General features: G+C 47.4%; 1 protein-coding gene across 3 annotated transcripts in view; it reads right to left on the minus strand.

The window, feature by feature from the left end:
- LOC115085808 (alanine aminotransferase 2-like) overlaps positions 1–2,986 on the minus strand; it is a 62,203-nt gene extending 59,217 nt beyond the window's left edge. The window contains exon 1 of one of the 3 annotated variants that reach the window (XM_029592253.1): positions 2,728–2,986. In XM_029592253.1, the coding sequence (XP_029448113.1) occupies positions 2,728–2,850 (123 nt within the window). In that variant the 5' untranslated portion in view covers positions 2,851–2,986. The remainder of the gene's footprint in view (positions 1–2,727) is intronic. The other 2 variants (XM_029592252.1, XM_029592254.1) reach the window with 2 other exon arrangements.
- Positions 2,987–20,499: the final 17,513 nt, after the last annotated feature.

Here is a 20,499-nt window from a genome sequence, read left to right on the forward strand (position 1 = left end):
CTGTGGGGGAGTGAGGGGTAAAGCCTGGGATAAGCACAGAGGATCCTTAGCTGTGGGGGAGTGAGGGGTAAATCCTGGGATAAGCACAGAGGATCCTTAGCTGTGGGGGAGTGAGGGGTAAAGCCTGGGATAAGCACAGAGGATCCTTAGCTGTGGGGGAGTGAGGGGTAAAGCCTGGGATAAGCACAGAGGATCCTTAGCTGTGGGGGAGTGAGGGATAAAGCCTGGGATAAGCAAAGAGGATCCTTAGCTGTGGGGGAGTGAGGGGTAAAGCCTGGGATAAGCACAGAGGATCCTTAGCTGTGGGGGAGTGAGGGGTAAAGCCTGGGATAAGCACAGAGGATCCTTAGCTGTGGGGGAGTGAGGGGTAAAGCCTGGGATAGGCACAGAGGATCCTTAGCTGTGGGGGAGTGAGGGCTAAGTTTGTGATAAGCACTGAGGATCCTTAGCTGTGGGGGAGTGAGGGATAAGTTTGGGATAAGCACAGAGGATCCTTAGCTGTGGGGGAGTGAGGGGTAAAGCCTGGGATAAGCAAGGGGATCTTTAGCTGTGGGGGAGTGAGGGATAAGTTTGGGATAAGGACAGAGGATCCTTAGCTGTGGGGGAGTGAGGGGTAAAGCCTGGGATAAGCACAGAGGATCCTTAGCTGTGGGGGAGTGAGGGGTAAAGCCTGGGATAAGCACAGAGGATCCTTAGCTGTGGGGGAGTGAGGGGTAAAGCCTGGGATAAGCAAAGAGGATCCTTAGCTGTGGGGGAGTGAGGGCTAAGTTTGTGATAAGCACTGAGGATCCTTAGCTGTGGGGGAGTGAGGGATAAGTTTGGGATAAGCACAGAGGATCCTTAGCTGTGGGGGAGTGAGGGGTAAAGCCTGGGATAAGCACAGAGGATCCTTAGCTGTGGGGGAGTGAGGGATAAGTTTGGGATAAGGACAGAGGATCCTTAGCTGTGGGGGAGTGAGGGGTAAAGCCTGGGATAAGCACAGAGGATCCTTAGCTGTGGGGAAGTGAGGGGTAGAGCCTGGGATAAGCACTGAGGATCCTTAGCTGTGGGGGAGTGAGGGATAAGTTTGGGATAAGGACAGAGGATCCTTAGCTGTGGGGGAGTGAGGGGTAAAGCCTGGGATAAGCACAGAGGATCCTTAGCTGTGGGGGAGTGAGGGGTAAAGCCTGGGATAAGCACAGAGGATCCTTAGCTGTGGGGGAGTGAGGGATAAGTTTGGGATAAGGACAGAGGATCCTTAGCTGTGGGGGAGTGAGGGGTAAAGCCTGGGATAAGCACAGAGGATCCTTAGCTGTGGGGGAGTGAGGGGTAGAGCCTGGGATAAGCACTGAGGATCCTTAGCTGTGGGGGAGTGAGGGATAAGTTTGGGATAAGGACAGAGGATCCTTAGCTGTGGGGGAGTGAGGGGTAAAGCCTGGGATAAGCACAGAGGATCCTTAGCTGTGGGGGAGTGAGGGATAAGTTTGTGATAAGCATTGAGGATCTTTAGCTGTGGGGGAGTGAGGGATAAGTTTGTGATAAGCACTGAGGATCCTTAGTCAGAAGAATGTGAGTGTAAAGCCCAAGAGTGAGTGTGTTCTCTGGCATTTCCTGATGAGTGACAGACTAGATGGGCTCTAGGGTCCTTATGTATTGTCATATGTTATGTTCAGTGCTGCTATCATAGCTTTAGCTCTTATAGTAATTCATCGGCTATCAGTGGTCTCTCGTTGCCCTTCATTGTTTGGGCAAGTAGTGTAGTAGTGAGGATAGGAGGAGAGCATGAAGATGAGCATGCGGCTGTCAGTTGGACATAGCAGGCTTGCTTAGCGAGTGGAATAGCAGGAAGGTCAGCATGAGTTTGAAATGTAGGACGTTTACATGGGAATCAGATTTTAGCCTGAGACACTGTGCATATTTTAATTATGATGTGTCTAAATTTTGTATGACATTGGGAGTAAGTGATTTGGGCAGCAGGTTATAAATGCTTAAACAAATAAACGAGAAGGTTAAGGCAAGTAGTTTTGAGGCATAAGGGTTTGAGGAGCCATCAGCACAGAAGTTAAAGGGTTACAAGAATGAGGGAATGGGAAGACGATTCCAAGAAGAAGGAAAAGCCAGGAGTCGATGTTGGTGAGAAAGTAGGAGGTGGGGTTAGAAAGGGGGCTAAAAGGCAAATTGATTGAGGACTTGTGTTTGATTTAATCAACTGAGAGAAGGATCTGGTAGTGGTGACAATGATGAGGATGAGGTACTCTCAGGGAGAGTGGTGATGACAGGCGAAGAGCTCAAGAGCAGTGGACAAGGCCGAGCAGAGAATGGACTTTGCTGGAGAATGTAGAGAAGGGGGCTGGGAGTTCACAGTTTGCAATGACTTGCAGGTGGGAAATAAGATTGGGAAGAGTGAGTATCGGGGAGAGAAGACATAGAGGAGCCACTGGATGCAACGAGAAGAAGAAATGATGCTGATCTAAGGTAGCCAGAATGTCTTGGTGGCGAACTGAATGGATGTGCTCCTTCTGGGCTGCCGATCAAAGGAGTATGGGAGGGGGGGATAACTAAAGCTGAGAACCCAGTGGGCTGCAGTGTTGGCAGGCATCCCCAGCCAAGGGAGCCGGGAGAGGTGTGCGGACAAGCTACGCCCTCCTCCGTGTCTTCCTGACGCTTTGCAAACCCCAGGCTAAGTATCTCTGATTCAGCTGTTCCAGGTCCCACAGACTCTCTGGCCCCAGGGTATCGGTTGCTCACCTGTTCCAGGTCCTGTTCAAGCTCCTCACCTCTCTTTGTCAGGTGCTCCAGGGTTGCTATCTCGATTCCCTTCACCCTGGGATTCAAGGATTCTAGGCTCAGCACCTTCTTTCGGGACAGCATCTTTCCGGGTTTCCTGGAAGACGAGATTACTGCTCGTTTCAAGCAGAGACTACAGGCTGCAATCGACGTGGGGAAAGGTTACCGAATGTCTCAGCCCAGCTTTCAAGTGAATCCTTCATTTAAAGCAATGCTGTACAGTACACCTTTGATCCTTTCAGCTCATTTACTTTAATTCTGCTTTGCTAAAGAGAAACAACCTGATAAACCATTAACTTTTCCTTTATACAGGAGCTCCAGCAGCTCTCTGCCCTGCTAATCTTCCCCAGCTCAGGATATCTGAATCTTATCAGCTTCCAGGCTTTACAGGGTGCCTCTGTGAGAAAAACATACTTACACAGTAATGACGGCAGATAAAGATCAAAGGTTCATCTAGTCTGCCCAGCAAGTGGCTTATGGTAGTAACTACCCCTGCATACAGGTTACCCCCAAGCCTTCTGTTAAGAGTAGTAACTGCCGCTCCGGACAGGTCATCCCCATGCCTTCTGTTAAGAGTAGTAACTACCACTCCGTGCTCATTACCCCCATGCCTTCTGTTAAGGGTACTAACTGCCGCTCCATGCAGGTTACCCCCATGCCTTCTGTTAAGGGTAGTAACTGCCGCTCCATGCAGGTTACCCCCATGCCTTCAGTTAAGGGTAGTAACTGCCGCTCCATGCAGGTTTCCCACATGCCTTCTGTTAAGGGTAGTAACTGCCGCTCCATGCAGGTTACCCCCATGTTTCTGCTAAGGGTAGTAACTGCCGCTCCATGCAGGTTTCCCCCATGCCTTCTGTTAAGTGTAGTAACTTCAACTCCGTGCACATTACCCCCATGCCTTCTGCTAAGGGTAGTAACTGCCGCTCCATGCAGGTTACCCCCTTACCTTCTGCTAAGGGTAGTAACTGCCGCTCCATGCAGGTTTCCCACATGCCTTCTGTTAAGGGTAGTAACTGCCGCTCCATGCAGGTTACCCCCTTGCCTTCTGCTAAGGGTAGTAACTGCCGCTCCATGCAGGTTACCCTCTCGCCTTCTGTTAAGGGTAGTAACTACCACTCCGTGCACGTTACCCTCATGCCTTCTGCTAAGGGTAGTAACTGCCGCTCCGTGCAGGTTACCCCCATGCCTTCTGTTAAGGGTAGTAACTGCCGCTCCATGCAGGTTACCCCCATGCCTTCAGTTAAGGGTAGTAACTGCCGCTCCATGCAGGTTTCCCACATGCCTTCTGTTAAGGGTAGTAACTGCCGCTCCATGCAGGTTACCCCCATGCCTTCTGTTAAGTGTAGTAACTTCAACTCCGTGCACATTACCCCCATGCCTTCTGCTAAGGGTAGTAACTGCCGCTCCATGCAGGTTACCCCCTTGCCTTCTGCTAAGGGTAGTAACTGCCGCTCCATGCAGGTTACCCTCTCGCCTTCTGTTAAGGGTAGTAACTACCACTCCGTGCACGTTACCCTCATGCCTTCTGCTAAGGGTAGTAACTGCCGCTCCATGCAGGTTACCCCCATGCCTTCTGTTAAGGGCAGTAACTGCCACTCCATGCAGGTTTCCCCCATGCCTTCAGTTAAGGGTAGTAACTGCCGCTCCATGCAGGTTTCCCCCATGCCATCTGTTAAGAGTAGTAACTGCCACTCCGTGCAGGTTACCTCCATGTCTTCTGTTAAGAGTAGTAACTGCCGCTCCATGCAGGTTACCCTCATGCCTTCTGTTAAGGGTAGTGACTGCCACTCCGTGCAGGTTACCCCCATGTCTTCTGTTAAGGGTAGTAACTGCCGCTCCATGCAGGTTACCCTCTCGCCTTCTGTTAAGGGTAGTAACTGCTGCTCCGTGCAGGTTACCCCCATGTCTTCTGTTAAGGGTAGTAACTGCCACTCCGTGCAGGTTACCTCCATGTCTTCTGTTAAGAGTAGTAACTGCCGCTCCATGCAGGTTACCCTCATGCCTTCTGTTAAGGGTAGTGACTGCCACTCCGTGCAGGTTACCCCCATGTCTTCTGTTAAGGGTAGTAACTGCCACTCCATGCAGGTTACCCCAAGCCTTCTGTTAAGGGTAGTAACTGCCGCTCCATGCAGGTTACCGTCTCGCCTTCTGTTAAGGGTAGTAACTGCTGCTCCGTGCAGGTTACCCCCATGTCTTCTGTTAAGGGTAGTAACTGCCACTCCGTGCAGGTTACCCCCATGTCTTCTGTTAAGGGTAGTAACTGTTGCTTCGTGCAGATTACCCTCATAGTAACATAGTAATCACGGCAGAAAACAACCAAATGGTCCTTTGCTAACATCAACCAATAAAGCTTGATACTTTTGACGCAACTGCAATATTGCTCTCTGCTTTGAAGTGTGTGTGTGTGTGGGGGGGGGGGGGGGGGGGAATTGCATATAGATGGCAACCAACACAGGCCCCGACTGGGGGTACTGATATGCAGACATAAGGGAAAAAGTACAGGACTGCTTCTATGATCAAGTCCAAAAGCAAAGCAAGTCAGCATTGCCAGAACTTTCAGGAAAGTCCTCAATCTTGCTAACAGCAATTTTGTTAAGGGTTTGACAGGTGCTTGGTTTTTGATTGTAAATATTACTACCCTTATCATAAGGACTGGGCGTAACTGCATGGACTGGGGGTTACTCACATGTTCTGTTAAGGATAGTAAATGTCACCCCGTCTAGGATTCCCCCATGCAGAAATGATACTCCTAAAGTTAATATCGGTTACCCTGATGTTTTCATTTCCATCCTCTAGCCCAGGGATGGGCAATTCCAGTCCTTGAGGGCCGCAAACCGGTCGGGTTTTCAGGATATCCCTAATGAATATGCACGAGAGAGATTTGCATGCACCCTGCCTCAGTCATATGCAAATCTTTTTCATGCATATTCATTAGGGATATCCTGAAAACCCAACCGGTTTGCGGCCCTCGAGGACCGGAATTGCCCATCCCTGCTCTAGCCTGTAGGGATCCACAGTTTTTACCCCAGGCCATTTTGAATTCCATTTTCGTTGTCTTTACTACCTCTTCTGGGAGGGCATTCTAGGCATCTGCTACCCTCTCTTTCAAGAAATATTCCCTGATGTTGATTTCTCTGTTGACTCCCTTGGAGTTTCATATTGTGATCCTTGGTTTTTGCAGTTTTCTTTCCAATGGAAAAGATTTGATGTCTGTTCATCATTCAAGCCTTTCAGGTATCTGAAGGTCTGATCCTATCTCCCCTGCACCTCCTCTCCTCCAGGGTGTACATATGTAGATCCTTCAGCCTCTCCTCATAGGCCTTCTAATACAAAACCCAAACAATTTCAGTTGCCCTTCCCTGGACTGCCTCCCATCCTGACTCTATCCTTTCTGAGATCCGGTCTCTAGAACTGAACACAGTACTCCAGGTGAGGCCTCACTAAAGACCTGTACAAGGGCCATTATCACGTCTTTATTCCTGCTGGTTATTTCTCTTTCTGTGCATCCCAGTATCTCTCTGGCTTTAGCCAACACCTTGTCACACTACTTTGATGCCTTCCGATCTCCAGATACTATCACCCCAAAGTCCCTTTCACAGTCCTCACACATTAGTATTTCACCCCTTACCGCATTTGGTTCACTTGGATTATTGCAGCCCAACTGCATGAGTCAGCACTTCTTGGCAGTGAAACCTAGCTGCCAAGCCTTTCACAACTCTTCAAACTTTAAATTGTTTTTCATTCTCTCTACTCCTTCAGGTGTGTCCACTCTGTTGCAGATTTTAGTATCATCCACATAAAGACAAACGTTTCCTTCTAATCCCTCTGCAATGACATTCACAAAGTCACTGAACAAAACCGGTCCCAAAACCTGTCAGGATTTCTGAACCCGGGGTACATCATCTCAGGAGTAGGCTGGATGCTGGGCAGAACTAGGGCCGGCCTTCTGCCTAACCAGCCTTCACCCCAGCAGGTTGAGCCCTTGGGTTCTGGGGGCCAGTAGGTCTTTGCTGCGGCAGTATAGCATGGTGTGTCTGTACTGTGGAGCATGGATATACAGACTGGACTGAGGGCTGGTCAGACTCAAGCAAGGATGGGTAGTCTGGAGCAAGGTTTGGACAGGCTGGATAGTGTGGAGCAAGTCTTGGACAGGCTGCTGTAAAGCTTTCTCTATGCTTACGGCCAGGGACACAAGAACACTTAGACTCAGTAAAAGTATAATGTATTTTTATTAGTCAATTTAAGTGTTCTCGGTAGATGCTGGGTACTGGGTGCCCTTAGTCTTTCAAACTGACCAGCATCTCCCTGGATACAGGAAGTGACCCTTGTTTTATAGATAACATTCAAATACAGGAAAAGGATGGAAGGTTCTAGAGATTTGCATGACTGCCCGAAGGATCATTTACATAAGTTGTAATGTCAACTGCATGATAACATCATCGCTAACTACCCTGATTGGCTTCCCAGGATGTGTAGCCCATTTCCCATGGCTTTCTTTGTTCTGTTAAACTCTTCACTGGCCAAGACAATCAACACGTCTGTAGCTATGTTGATTACAAACTCCTGAGAATAGTGCCTGAAGCTCCCCTGTGGTTTCTTCTTTGTGACTCTATGAATAGACATCACCTGTCTGGTTCCAGCTTGCCTGCTTCTACAGATATCCAGGGACACTCTGCACATCATGCTCAGAAAGTCACTTAGAGTCCATTCAGCCCAGGCAGGCCAAAGAAAAGCAGAGGCTTCTGGGGATTTCCTTCTCCACATTGGTTTTCTGTTCAGGCATACTTCTCATTTCCCTCTTGTGCCACTTACAAATGGCAAAGTGGCACACCCAAGTACCAGAGGTGAAGACAGAACAGTGGAAAGTGATTATGGCAAATGGGCTAAAAGTGTAAGCTAACAGCTAACCTTAAGGTCAATACAGTAAAGTGCGGCCGCGGTTACCCTGCTCCTAACCCGCTTTCTACCCACTTTTCGGCCGCGTTAGCCCTTCCTGCGATACACAATCCCCTTTAACCTACTCTTACCGCGTCCTTAAATCACCGGGTAACCCCTTCCGCCCGCGGCATGTATATTACATGTAAACGATCGAATTAGCTATTCCCTCCCATACAGTAACGCGCGCCCCGACTATTGCTTTTTTACTCTGCTGTTTTGCCGCGCGTTTAACCTGCTAACTTACCGCCTACCCTTACCCCTGCGTTAGAGGCAGGAGTAAGGGTAGGCGGCAAACTTTCCCCCAGCCCCCGCTCACCTGCCCTGGCCGCGTCCATGGGTGCCGGTCTCCGGGGCAGCCCCAGTCCTCTCCCATCCTCCCGAAGCAACGAAAGCGGAAAAAAGCGAAAAAGTGAAAAAAAAAAAGTTGCAAGAGAGAGAGGGGAGAGAGGACGGGCAATCCTACGCTCGGGATTGCCAGTCCTCTCTCCCCTCTTCCCGAAGCAAGGCGCAAAAAGCAGCCTTGCTTTTCGGGAGGAGGGGAGAGAGGACTGGCAGTGAAAAGCAACGAAGCGACTTACTTTTTTTGCAGCCCCCCTCCGGAGACGGACATCGGCGACGAGGAACCGCGGCTCCCTTGCCTCCAGCTGCCCGCGAAGATAGACGCATCGCACGGGCGAAAGCGGCCTCTGTGTGTGCAATTGGGCCACTCAAGATGTGACGTCACAACGTTTGGCGTCACGGCATGTGACGTCACGTCTTGAGCGGCCAATTGCACGCACAGGGGCCGCTTATGCCCATGTGATGCATCTATCTTTGCGGGCAGCTGGAGGCAGGGGAGGGGAGCCGCGGTCCCTCGTCACCGATGTCCGTCTCCAGAGGGGGGCTGCAAAAAAAGTAAGTCGCTTCATTGCTTTTCACTGCCAGTCCTCTCTCCCCTCCTCCCTAAAAGCAAGGCTGCTTTTCGCGCCTTGCTTCGGGAGGAGGGGAGAGAGGACTGGCAATCCTGAGCGTAGGATTGCCCGTCCTCTCTCCCCTCTCTCTCTTGCTACTTTTTTTTTTTCGCTTTTTTGCTTTTTTTTTTCTTTCGTTTTTTCCACTTTTGTTGCTTGCTTCGGGAGGAGAGGAGAGAGGACTGGCAATCCCGAGCATAGGAGAACCATCCACTTCCTGGTACCTGTCATTTCAAATGTCATTTCAAATGTCATTTGAAATGACATATACCAGCGTGTCCGTGAAGCGTTAGGCCAGCGCACCCAGGATACTGTATAGCGCTCTATACAGTAAAATGGGTTGCGTGGGCCTAACGCTTCACGGACGCTTCTTAGACGCAGCTTGCATTTGCAAGCTATTTACATACAGTATCGAGCGGTAGGTGAGCCGGACTGTGCGTGCGGCAACTGCGGGTGCGCCCGGCACTAACGCAGCTCTACCTACCGTTCCTTACTGTATCGGCCCGCTTGTGTGTGTTGTTATCCCTCTAGATCCCCCCTAAAGTAAATGAGACTCATAGGCAGACACGCATTCTCTAATTGACAAATAACAACAGCATAACTAAGTTTCACTAGGTAGCCATTAGCTCTATAGTGGAGCTGCAAGAATGACTACATTATAAAGAAAAGAAACCTTATGATAATAAGACTACATATGTTACCTTTCAGAGCCAGGTAATTATATAATAATGTTGCAGTAAAGATAAGAACAACAAAGAGAAACCAGTATGAAAGTATTATTTTTCTCATAATACTTGTTATACTGGGCATGTTTCTGCATGGAGTACTGTCTCATAATGAGCAGCAGAAACAGGAGTGGAAAGGTATAAAACAGAAGAAGAAGAAGAACAAGAAGTGCGAATATATGATAAAAGAGAAAAAGAGAATTGGAAACAACAACCAAAGAACATAAGAACATAAGAAATTGCCATGCTGGGTCAGACCAAGGGTCCATCAAGCCCAGCATCCTGTTTCCAACAGAGGCCAAAACCAGGCCACAAGAACCTGGCAAGTACCCAAACACTAAGAAGATCCCATGCTACTGATGCAATTAATAGCAGTGGCTATTCCCTAAGTATAATTGATTAATAGCCATTAATGGACTTCTCCTCCAAGAACTTATCCAAACCTTCTTTGAACCCAGCAACACTAACTGCACTAACCACATCCTCTGGCAACAAATTCCAGAGCTTTATTGTGCGCTGAGTGAAAAAGAATTTTCTCCGATTAGTCTTAAATGTGCTACTTGCTAACTTCATGGAATGCCCCCTAGTCCTTCTATTATTCGAAAGTGTAAATAACCAAGTCACATCTACTCATTCAAGACCTCTCATGATCTTAAAGACCTCTATCATATCCCCCTCAGCTGTCTCTTCTCCAAGCTGAACAGCCCTAACCTCTTCAGCCTTTCCTCATAGGGGAGCTGTTCCATCCCCTTTATCATTGTGGTTGACCTTCTCTGTACCTTCTCCATCGCAACTATATATTATTGCAAAAATAGCAAACAGGAATATAAGCAATGTACGCAACCAAGAAAGAGAAGGGAGCCAGGAAAATAAAGAGGAAAACCAAGAGTCAGCAGAAGAATTCATACCACTTTGTGCATACATAATATGAGATAGGTTATGGAGATGCTGAAGAACATAAGACATAAGACATGTTATGGTCATAGGTAGCAGTGGGAATATAGGTACAGATTGCAGTGCCAATAATAACACAGACACCTCCCTTTGAGGCAAGGATTGAATCTAAAGCCAAACGATTTTGCTGAGCCATGACAGCAGTTGCTCATAGTTCAGAGTTGAGAGCATTAAGTCCTTCAGTAGTTAAGTTAATAAATTGCATAAATTGATAACGAATAATTTGAATCCATTTGGCATTTGTAGCAGCTTGAACACCAGGAGTCAGCCAAGAAGCAAAAAAGATTTCAGTTCGGCTGAACAGTTTAAATTCATCAGGTTAATCAGTCGGAGTAGATAAATAGGCAGAACGACGGGTACGAGTAGAAAAAAACAGAAGGAAAAAATATAGAAAGAGGAGAAATAAATACTGGAGCGGCTAAGGTCACCATAGCGCAAGTCCCACGCCATCTGGATGGAAGAAATGAATAGACAGAAATACCACACTGCCAGAAAACATCCATAAGAGGCTGTGAACCATACTTTAGGTACATCCCATAATAGGTAGTGTTACAGGAAGAAATACCCCCAAAAAGGTCCAGTTCCATTCTGTGAAAAACAAAAGGAGAAATATGTAGGAGCAGTATGGAAAAGGGGGCCAGAGCATGGTGTGTCTGTACTATGGAGCATGGATATACAGACTGGACCGAGGGCTGGTCAGACTCAAGCAAGGATGGGCAGTCTGGAGCAAGGTTTGGACAGGCTGGATAGTGTGGAGCAAGTCTTGGACAGGCTGGATAGTGTGGAGCGAGGCTGAGCCTGGGGTAATGAGTACAGGGACGAAAACAGATACAGACAAGCTGGAACTGGGTAAGGAGAAGAGCTGGGGCAAAACAGTACATAGGCAAGTCAGGGAAAGGATACTAAGGCTAGGTCTGGGCTAGGACAGGACTAGACAAGGATAGAACTGGACAAGACTAGACAAGACAACACAAAACCAAGAACAGAAAAGCCCGTAGGCCGCTAGGCATACGATCTAAAAGCCAGTAAGCAAGGAGGCCTGGAGGGCCACAGAGTAAGAAGAAAGGTAAGGTTAGGCCTGAAGGCCACAGGGGAAGGCAAGGCCTAGAGTAGGCTTCAAGGGAAAGAGCAAGAAGGCCCAAGGGCCACAAGGCAGGGCAAGGATCATCGGCCAGGTCAAAGAGCCAAGGGTGACTCCATGAAAAGGCAAGGATAGAATGGCAGAGCTGGGTTACATAGGGCTGGGTGTTGGGTGTTGTGCAAGCGGTGAGGAGGAGCTGGGGAAGGATGGAGGCCAAGATTGCTGAGGACTCCTGGTGGAACGGATGCTGCAAGACAGGTTGCATCAAGAGGCCATTGAGAAGATGGCTGGGATAGCCCTGAACAGAGCTCACTGGAGGCCTCAGCAGGTGGGGAGGGATCCTAGTAGTCAGAATCATGGTATGAGGAGGCTGTACAGCAGATGAAATCATAACAAAGGCGATCCTTGAAGGACTTCACTTAAATCCATTCCGTGGCTTCTCATTTTATTTATGAGCCTCCTATGCGGGAACATATCAAACGCTTTGCTAAAATCCCAGTAAACCACATTGAGTGCTCTTCCTCAATCTAATTTTCTAGTCACCCAATCAAAAAAAAAAAAAAAAGTCAATCAGATTTGTTTGATAGGATCTTCCAGTGGTGAAACCATGTTGCCTTGTGTCAAGCAATCCCTCAGATTGTAGATAGTTCACCGTCCTGTCTTTCAGTAGAATCTCCATTAACAGAATGATGGCAGAAAAGGTCAAATGGTCCATCCAGTTTGCACAGCAAGCTTCTCATGGTAGTATCTGCCACGCCGTGCAGGTTACCCCCATGTATCTGTCTGTGCTGCTTGATGTGCTTTGCTTATAGACTTGGCTGTAGAAATAGTCATGTGTTTTTTTTCCCCCCAATGTCTGTGCATCATACCCCAGACTATATAAAATTCATGGCTCCTGTTGATTGTCTCTGAATCCAAATTCCTCTTTCCTTCCACCCTTTCCCCCCCCCCCCCCCCCCCATCGTTGAAGTAGAGAAATCTGTTGCAGTTGCATCAAAAGCATCAAGGGTTTGTGGTTAACAGTAGTAATACCATGCCTTCTGTTAAGGGTAGTAACTGCCGCTCCGTGCAGGTTACCCCCATGCCTTCTGTTAAGGGTAGTAACTGCTGCTCCGTGCAGGTTACCCCCAAGCCTTCTGTTAAGGGTAGTAACTGCTGCTCCGTGCAGGTTACCTCCATGCCTTCTGTTAAGGGTAGTAACTGCTGCTCCATGCAGGTTACCTCCATGCCTTCTGTTAAGGGTAGTAACTGCCGCTCCGTGCAGGTTACCTCCATGCCTTCTGTTAAGGGTAGTAACTGCTGCTCCGTGCAGGTTACCTCCATGCCTTCTGTTAAGGGTAGTAACTGCCGCTCCGTGCAGGTTACCTCCATGCCTTCTGTTAAGGGCAGTGACTGCCACTCCATGCAGGTTACCCCCATGCCTTCTGTTAAGGGTAGTAACTGCTGCTCCGTGCAGGTTACCCCCATGCCTTCTGTTAAGGGTAGTAACTGCCGCTCCGTGCAGGTTACCTCCATGCCTTCTGTTAAGGGCAGTGACTGCCACTCCATGCAGGTTACCCCCATGCCTTCTGTTAAGGGTAGTACCTGCCGCTCTGTGCAGATTACCCCCGTGCCTTCTGTTAAGGGCAGTGACTGCCACTCCATGCAGGTTACCCCCATGCCTTCTGTTAAGGGCAGTGACTGCCGCTCCATGCAGGTTACCCCCATGCCTTCTGTTAAGGGTAGTAACTGCCGCTCCATGCAGGTTACCCCCATGCCTTCTGTTAAGGGTAGTAACTGCCGCTCCGTGCAGGTTACCCCCATGCCTTCTGTTAAGGGTAGTAACTGCCGCTCCGTGCAGGTTACCTCCATGCCTTCTGTTAAGGGCAGTGACTGCCACTCCATGCAGGTTACCCCCATGCCTTCTGTTAAGGGTAGTACCTGCCGCTCTGTGCAGATTACCCCCGTGCCTTCTGTTAAGGGCAGTGACTGCCACTCCATGCAGGTTACCCCCATGCCTTCTGTTAAGGGCAGTGACTGCCGCTCCATGCAGGTTACCCCCATGCCTTCTGTTAAGGGTAGTAACTGCCGCTCCATGCAGGTTACCCCATGCCTTCTGTTAAGGGTAGTAACTGCCGCTCCGTGCAGGTTACCCCCATGCCTTCTGTTAAGGGTAGTAACTGCCGCTCCGTGCAGGTTACCCCATGCCTTCTGTATAAGGGTAGTAACTGCTGCTCCGTGCAGGTTACCCCCATGCCTTCTGTTAAGGGCAGTGACTGCCGCTCCATGCAGGTTACCCCCATGCCTTCTGTTAAGGGTAGTAACTGCCGCTCCGTGCAGGTTACCCCCAAGCCTTCTGTTAAGGGTAGTAACTGCCGCTCCGTGCAGGTTACCTCCATGCCTTCTGTTAAGGGCAGTGACTGCCACTCCATGCAGGTTACCCCCATGCCTTCTGTTAAGGGCAGTGACTGCCACTCCATGCAGGTTACCCCCATGCCTTCTGTTAAGGGTAGTAACTGCTGCTCCGTGCAGGTTACCCCCATGCCTTCTGTTAAGGGTAGTAACTGCCGCTCCGTGCAGGTTACCTCCATGCCTTCTGTTAAGGGCAGTGACTGCCACTCCATGCAGGTTACCCCCATGCCTTCTGTTAAGGGTAGTACCTGCCGCTCTGTGCAGATTACCCCCGTGCCTTCTGTTAAGGGCAGTGACTGCCACTCCATGCAGGTTACCCCATGCCTTCTGTTAAGGACAGTGACTGCCGCTCCATGCAGGTTACCCCCATGCCTTCTGTTAAGGGTAGTAACTGCCGCTCCATGCAGGTTACCCCCATGCCTTCTGTTAAGGGTAGTAACTGCCGCTCCGTGCAGGTTACCCCATGCCTTCTGTATAAGGGTAGTAACTGCTGCTCCGTGCAGGTTACCCCCATGCCTTCTGTTAAGGGCAGTGACTGCCGCTCCATGCAGGTTACCCCCATGCCTTCTGTTAAGGGTAGTAACTGCCGCTCCGTGCAGGTTACCCCCAAGCCTTCTGTTAAGGGTAGTAACTGCCGCTCCGTGCAGGTTACCTCCATGCCTTCTGTTAAGGGCAGTGACTGCCACTCCATGCAGGTTACCCCCATGCCTTCTGTTAAGGGCAGTGACTGCCACTCCATGCAGGTTACCCCCATGCCTTCTGTTAAGGGCAGTGACTGCCGCTCCATGCAGGTTACCCCCATGCCTTCTGTTAAGGGTAGTAACTGCCGCTCCATGCAGGTTACCCCCATGCCTTCTGTTAAGGGTAGTAACTGCCGCTCCATGCAGGTTACCCCCATGCCTTCTGTTAAGGGTAGTAACTGCCGCTCCGTGCAGGTTACCCCCATGCCTTCTGTTAAGGGTAGTAACTGCCGCTCCGTGCAGGTTACCCCATGCCTTATGTATAAGGGTAGTAACTGCTGCTCCGTGCAGGTTACCCCCATGCCTTCTGTTAAGGGTAGTAACTGCTGCTCCGTGCACGTTACCTCCATGCCTTCTGTTAAGGGCAGTGACTGCCGCTCCATGCAGGTTACCCCATGCCTTCTGTATAAGGGTAGTAACTGCTGCTCCGTGCAGGTTACCCCCATGCCTTCTGTTAAGGGTAGTAACTGCTGCTCCGTGCACGTTACCTCCATGCCTTCTGTTAAGGGCAGTGACTGCCGCTCCATGCAGGTTACCCCATGCCTTCTGTATAAGGGTAGTAACTGCTGCTCCATGCAGGTTACCCCATGCCTTCTGTATAAGGGTAGTAACTGCTGCTCCGTGCAGGTTACCCCCATGCCTTCTGTTAAGGGTAGTAACTGCTGCTCCGTGCAGGTTACCCCCATGCCTTCTGTTAAGGGCAGTGACTGCCGCTCCATGCAGGTTACCCTCATGCCTTCTGTTAAGGGCAGTGACTGCAACTCCATGCAGGTTACCCCCATGCCTTCTGTTAAGGGCAGTGACTGCCACTCCATGCAGGTTACCCCCATGCCTTCTGTTAAGGGTAGTAACTGCCGCTCCATGCAGGTTACCCCCATGCCTTCTGTTAAGGGCAGTAACTGCTGCTCTGTGCAGTTTACCCCCATGCTTATCAGTTCCCTAGACTGTAAAAGTCGGGGCCTTTGTAGGCTGCTGTCTGAATCCAAGTCTCCTTTTCTCCCATGTGACCAAAGCAGAAAGTAATGTTGAAGTTGCATCAAAAGTACCAAAGCTTATAGGTTAAGGGTAGTAAGCGCTGTACCAGCAAGTTATCCCAATGCACGCTTTCTTCGTTTCTTTTAGAACTTGGCCGTAGTTGCAGTCCTGTGCTTTTTCCCTTACGGCTGCATTATCACTATCCCAGACCATGGAAGTCGGGGCTCTCAGTTATCGTCTCAATCCAATTCTTCTTTTCCCCCTGCCGTTTAATCGGGAAGCAATGTTGCAGTTGCATTACAAAGTATCAAAGCATATTGGATCAGGGTAGTAATCTCCATGCCTTCTGCTAAGGGTAGTAACCGCCGTACCAGCGAGTTACCCTCTCTACACCCATTTCATTTCCATCCTCTGGCCTTTAGAGATCCTTAGGGTTTACCCCATGCCCCTTTGAATTCTTTGACTGTTTTCGTTTTCACCACCTTCTCTGGAAGGGCATTCCAGGCCTCCACCACCCTCTCCATTAAGAAATATTTCCTGATGGTTCTCAGTCAGCCCTCCCGATGTTTCATTTTTTAACCCCTAGTTCTACTATTTTCTTTCCAACGGAAAAGGTGCAAATTCTGTACATAATTAAAACCTTTTAGGTATCTTAAGGATCTGTATCATATTTCCCCTGCACCTCCTCTCTTCCAGGGTATACATATTTAGATCCTTCAGCCTCTCCTCATAGATCTTCCGATACAGACCCCTACACCATTTTTGTCACCCTTCTCTGGATTGCCTCCATCTTGTCTCCATCTTTTTTGAGATATGGGCTTTCAGAACTGAACAAAGTACTCCAGGTGAAGCCTCACCAAGGACCTGTACAAGGGCATTATCACCTCTTCTTTCTTACTGGTTATTCCTCTATGCAACCCAGCATTCTTCTGGCTTAGCTATCACTTTGTCACATTGCTTTGCCATCTTCACATCCCCAGACCCTAATCACCCCAAGATTCCTCTCTTGGTCCATGCACATCAGTCTTTCACCCCTCATTTCATTCAGTTCTTTTGGAATACTGCATCTTAGATTCAGGACTCTACACTTCTTGGCATTGAATCCCAGCTACCAAATCTTCAACCACTCTTCAAGCTTTCTTAAATCACTTTTCATTCTCTCTGCTCCTTCACGCATATTCACTCTATTGCAGATCTTAGAATCACCCGCAAATAGACAAACTTTACCTTCTATTCCTTCCGCAATGTCGCTCACAAATATATTGAATAGAACTGGTCCCAACACCGATCCCTGTGGCCCTCCGCTTAACATGTCTCTCTCTTCAGAGTTGATTCTATTTACCATTACACTCTGTCTCCTGTCAGTCAACCAGTTTCTAATCCACGCCACTAGCTTGGTGCTCACTGCAAAGCTTCTCATTTTATTCACAAGCCAAATGTGGAACCATATCAAAAGTTTTGCTGAAATCCAAGTAGATCACATCGAGCGATCCTCCTCGATCCAATTCTCTAGTCACCTAATCAAAACATTATTCAGATTTGTGTGACAGGACCTTTCCCTGGTGAATCCAAGCTGCCTCAGATCCAGTATCCCACCAGATTGTACATCGTTAACTATCCTTTCCTTCAGCAGCATCTCCATTAATTTTCCCATCACCGATGTGAGGCTAGCTGGCCTGTAGTTTCCAGCCTCCTCTCTGCTACCACTCTTGTGAAGTGGGACCACCACCACTCTTCTCCAGTCACTCGGCACCACTCCCGTTTCTAGGGATCTATTGAACAAGTACTTCAGAGGACCCGCCAGCACATCTCCAAGCTCCCTCAGTGTCCTTGCCCACTTTCATTTTGCCTAACTCTTCCCGTATATTCTGTTCCGTAAACAGAGTTCCATCTACCTCATCTCCATCTACGATAAGAACGTAAGAACATAAGAAATTGCCATGCTGGGTCAGACCAAGGGTCCATGAAGCCCAGCATCCTGTTTCCAACAGAGGCCAAACCAGGCCACAAGAACCTGGCAATTACCCAAACACTAAGAAGATCCCATGCTACTGATACAATTAATTGCAGTGGCTATTCCCTAAGTAAACTTGATTAATAGCCATTAATGACTTCTTCTCCAAGAACTTATCCAAACCTTTTTTGAACCCAGCTACACTAACTGCACTAACCACATCCTCCGGCAACAAATTCCAGAGCTTTATTGTGCATTGAGTGAAAAGGAATTTTCTCCGATTAGTCTTAAATGTGCTACTTGCTAACTTCATGAAATGCCCCCTAGTCCTTCTATTATTCAAAAGTGTAAATAACTGATTCACATCTACCCGTTCAAGACCTCTCATGATCTTAAAGACCTCTACCAGCATTGCTCCTTCTCCAGGGTCTTCTTTAGTGAACACTGAACTATTTGTTTAATATTTCTGCCATTTCTTTGTCTCTCTCCACAGATTGTTCCTTGTCATCTTTCAATTTCACTATAAAACCTTGGACCTTCCTTCTTTCTTTGATATATCTGAAAAAATGTTTTTTCACCTCGCTTTACCTCTTTGGCAATCCTTTCCTCCACCTGACATTTTGCTTTCTTGGATTTCTTTCATCTCCCTCAGTTTCACCAGGTATTCTTATTTATTTATTTATTTATTTATTTAGAACTTTTCTATACCGACTTTCCAATAACAGAATTACTGATCAATTCGGTTTACATTTTGAACAATAACAGTGACAAGAAAATGTCTTACAAAAAACAGGTAGAAATAACTTGGAGATAAATATATGGGGTTAAATAACAAAGAAATACAATATACAAAGCCTAATATAGGCTGAGGCAGATAACATCGGTGTGGGGTTGTGTAAAGAGTTTAGGACTGACAATAGGTAGGGAATTACATGTTGGACTTTTGAACTGCCAAGGAGTTGGAGTTGGAAATTTATTTATTTATTTTTTTTATTGGGGAGCTCCTTGAGTTATTCTATGGGGTATTCAATGGGGATTCAAAGAATTTTTTAAAGTTGAACTTGTCTAGATCTTGTATAGTTCTCTTGTAGGTTGTTGAAATTAACTGAAGTTCTTATATAGTTCTCTTATAGTTTGATTGAAAGTGACCTAAAGGGGAGCTTGGCAGAGATTATTGTGCAGTCTGATGTTATGGAAAAGCTTGGTGGAAGAGCCAAGTTTTAAGTCTTTTTTTGAAGATAATGGGGCATTGCACTGATTTGAGTTCTGGCGGGAGCGTATTCCAGAGTTTGGGACCAGCTGTAGAGAATGCTCTTTTGCTTAACGCTGATTTCATTGGTGGTATCTGGAGATTGTTTCGGTAGGCTTGTCTCACTGGTCTAGTAGAGGTGTGGAGTTGGAGAGGGAATTTGAGCTTGAGTGGGGCCAGGTTGTGTAATGCTTTGTGTATTGATGAAAGCACTTTGAAGAGTATTCTGAAATTGACTGGTAGCCAGTGTAGGCTTTTTAAAATGGGTGAGATGTGGTCTCTTTTGTTAGTCTTGGTTAGAATCCTTGCCGAAGCGTTTTGCAACATCTGTAATGGTTTTAAGGCGTTTGCGGGTAGGCCTACTAGAAGAGAGTTGCAGTAATCTATTTTCGTGAGTATGATTGCTTGCGTTCCTCTTTTTGGAATTCTTTATACTTTTTGAATTCTGTTCTTTTTGCCTTTGTTTTTTTTAACCTCTTCCTTTGAGAACCAGATCCGTTTCCTTTTACCTCTTACTTTTGTTTACTATTCTAACACATAGGTTTATTGCCTCTGTAATAGCTCCTTTCAATCTGGCCAACTATTGTTCTACCTCGCCCATTTTCTCATAGACTTCCAGTTCTTCCTCTAGGAACATTCCCATTTTGATAAAGTCTGTATTTGTGAAAATCAAAACTCGGGTCTTTGTGTGTCTTCTCTGTATCCTGTTTGCTATATCAAACCATCTGATGGTCACTGGTGCTCAGGTGGGCACCTACTCGGACATTAGAGACATTATCCCCATTTGAGAGCATCAGGTCAAGTATCACATCCTCCCTCGTGGGTTCCATTACTATTTGTTTGAACAGAGGTATCAGTTTAATATTTCTGCTATTACTTTATTTCCCTCTACACGTTGCTCTTTGTCACCTTTCAATTTTACAATACCACCTCTGCCTTCCTTCTCTCATTGATATATCTGAAAAATGTTTTATAGCCTTGCTGGACCTCTTTGGCAATCCTTTCTTCCATTTGATGTTTTGTTTTTCTGATTTCTTTCCTTGCCTCCTTCAACTTCACCAGATATTCTTCCATCTTTTTCTCTTTTTGGGATCCCTTCGATTTCTTGAACATTGGTCTTTGAGCCTTTATTTTTTTTTTTAGCCAACTCCTTTGGGAACTCAATAGGTTTATTTTTCCTCTTACCTTTGCTTACTTTTTTATATATTGATTTATTTGGTAATAGTTCCTTTTAATTTATTCCACTGTTGATCCACTTCTCCCATCTTTTCCCAGTCTCCTAGTTCCTCCTCAAGGTATGTCCCAATTTTACCAAAATCTGTAAGTCTGCAATCCAAAGCATGGATCTTAGAGTGAATTCTCTCTCTCCTGGCTGCTACATCAAATCAGTGAGCACCCACCTGGATAATAGAAAAGCACGAATAGCCCTTCCATTTGATGCCTCTTCCTTTCTTTAGCTTTATATTTTTTCTGTATTTGTTTATTTTAGAAGGGGTTTTCTGTAAACACTGCGGAGATAAAAGTTTTGCCTACCCCACCCACCTCCCTCGGAGTGATGTCAGCAGGACAGAGAGAAATGAAGATGCGCTACCACCATCCCGAGTGGAGACAACAATGATAACAGATTATAAAGTTTATGATAAGCACAGAAGATCCCTAGAGCAGTGGAATGATTGCATCAGGCTTCCAAGAAGGCATTGGGTTAATCTATTTATTTATTTATTTTTTATTTTTATATACCGAGGTTCTTGTATCAAATACAAATCACTCCGGTTT

Source organism: Rhinatrema bivittatum, chromosome 2 (assembly GCF_901001135.1).
Source record: "Rhinatrema bivittatum chromosome 2, aRhiBiv1.1, whole genome shotgun sequence".
Lineage (NCBI taxonomy): Eukaryota > Metazoa > Chordata > Amphibia > Gymnophiona > Rhinatrematidae > Rhinatrema > Rhinatrema bivittatum.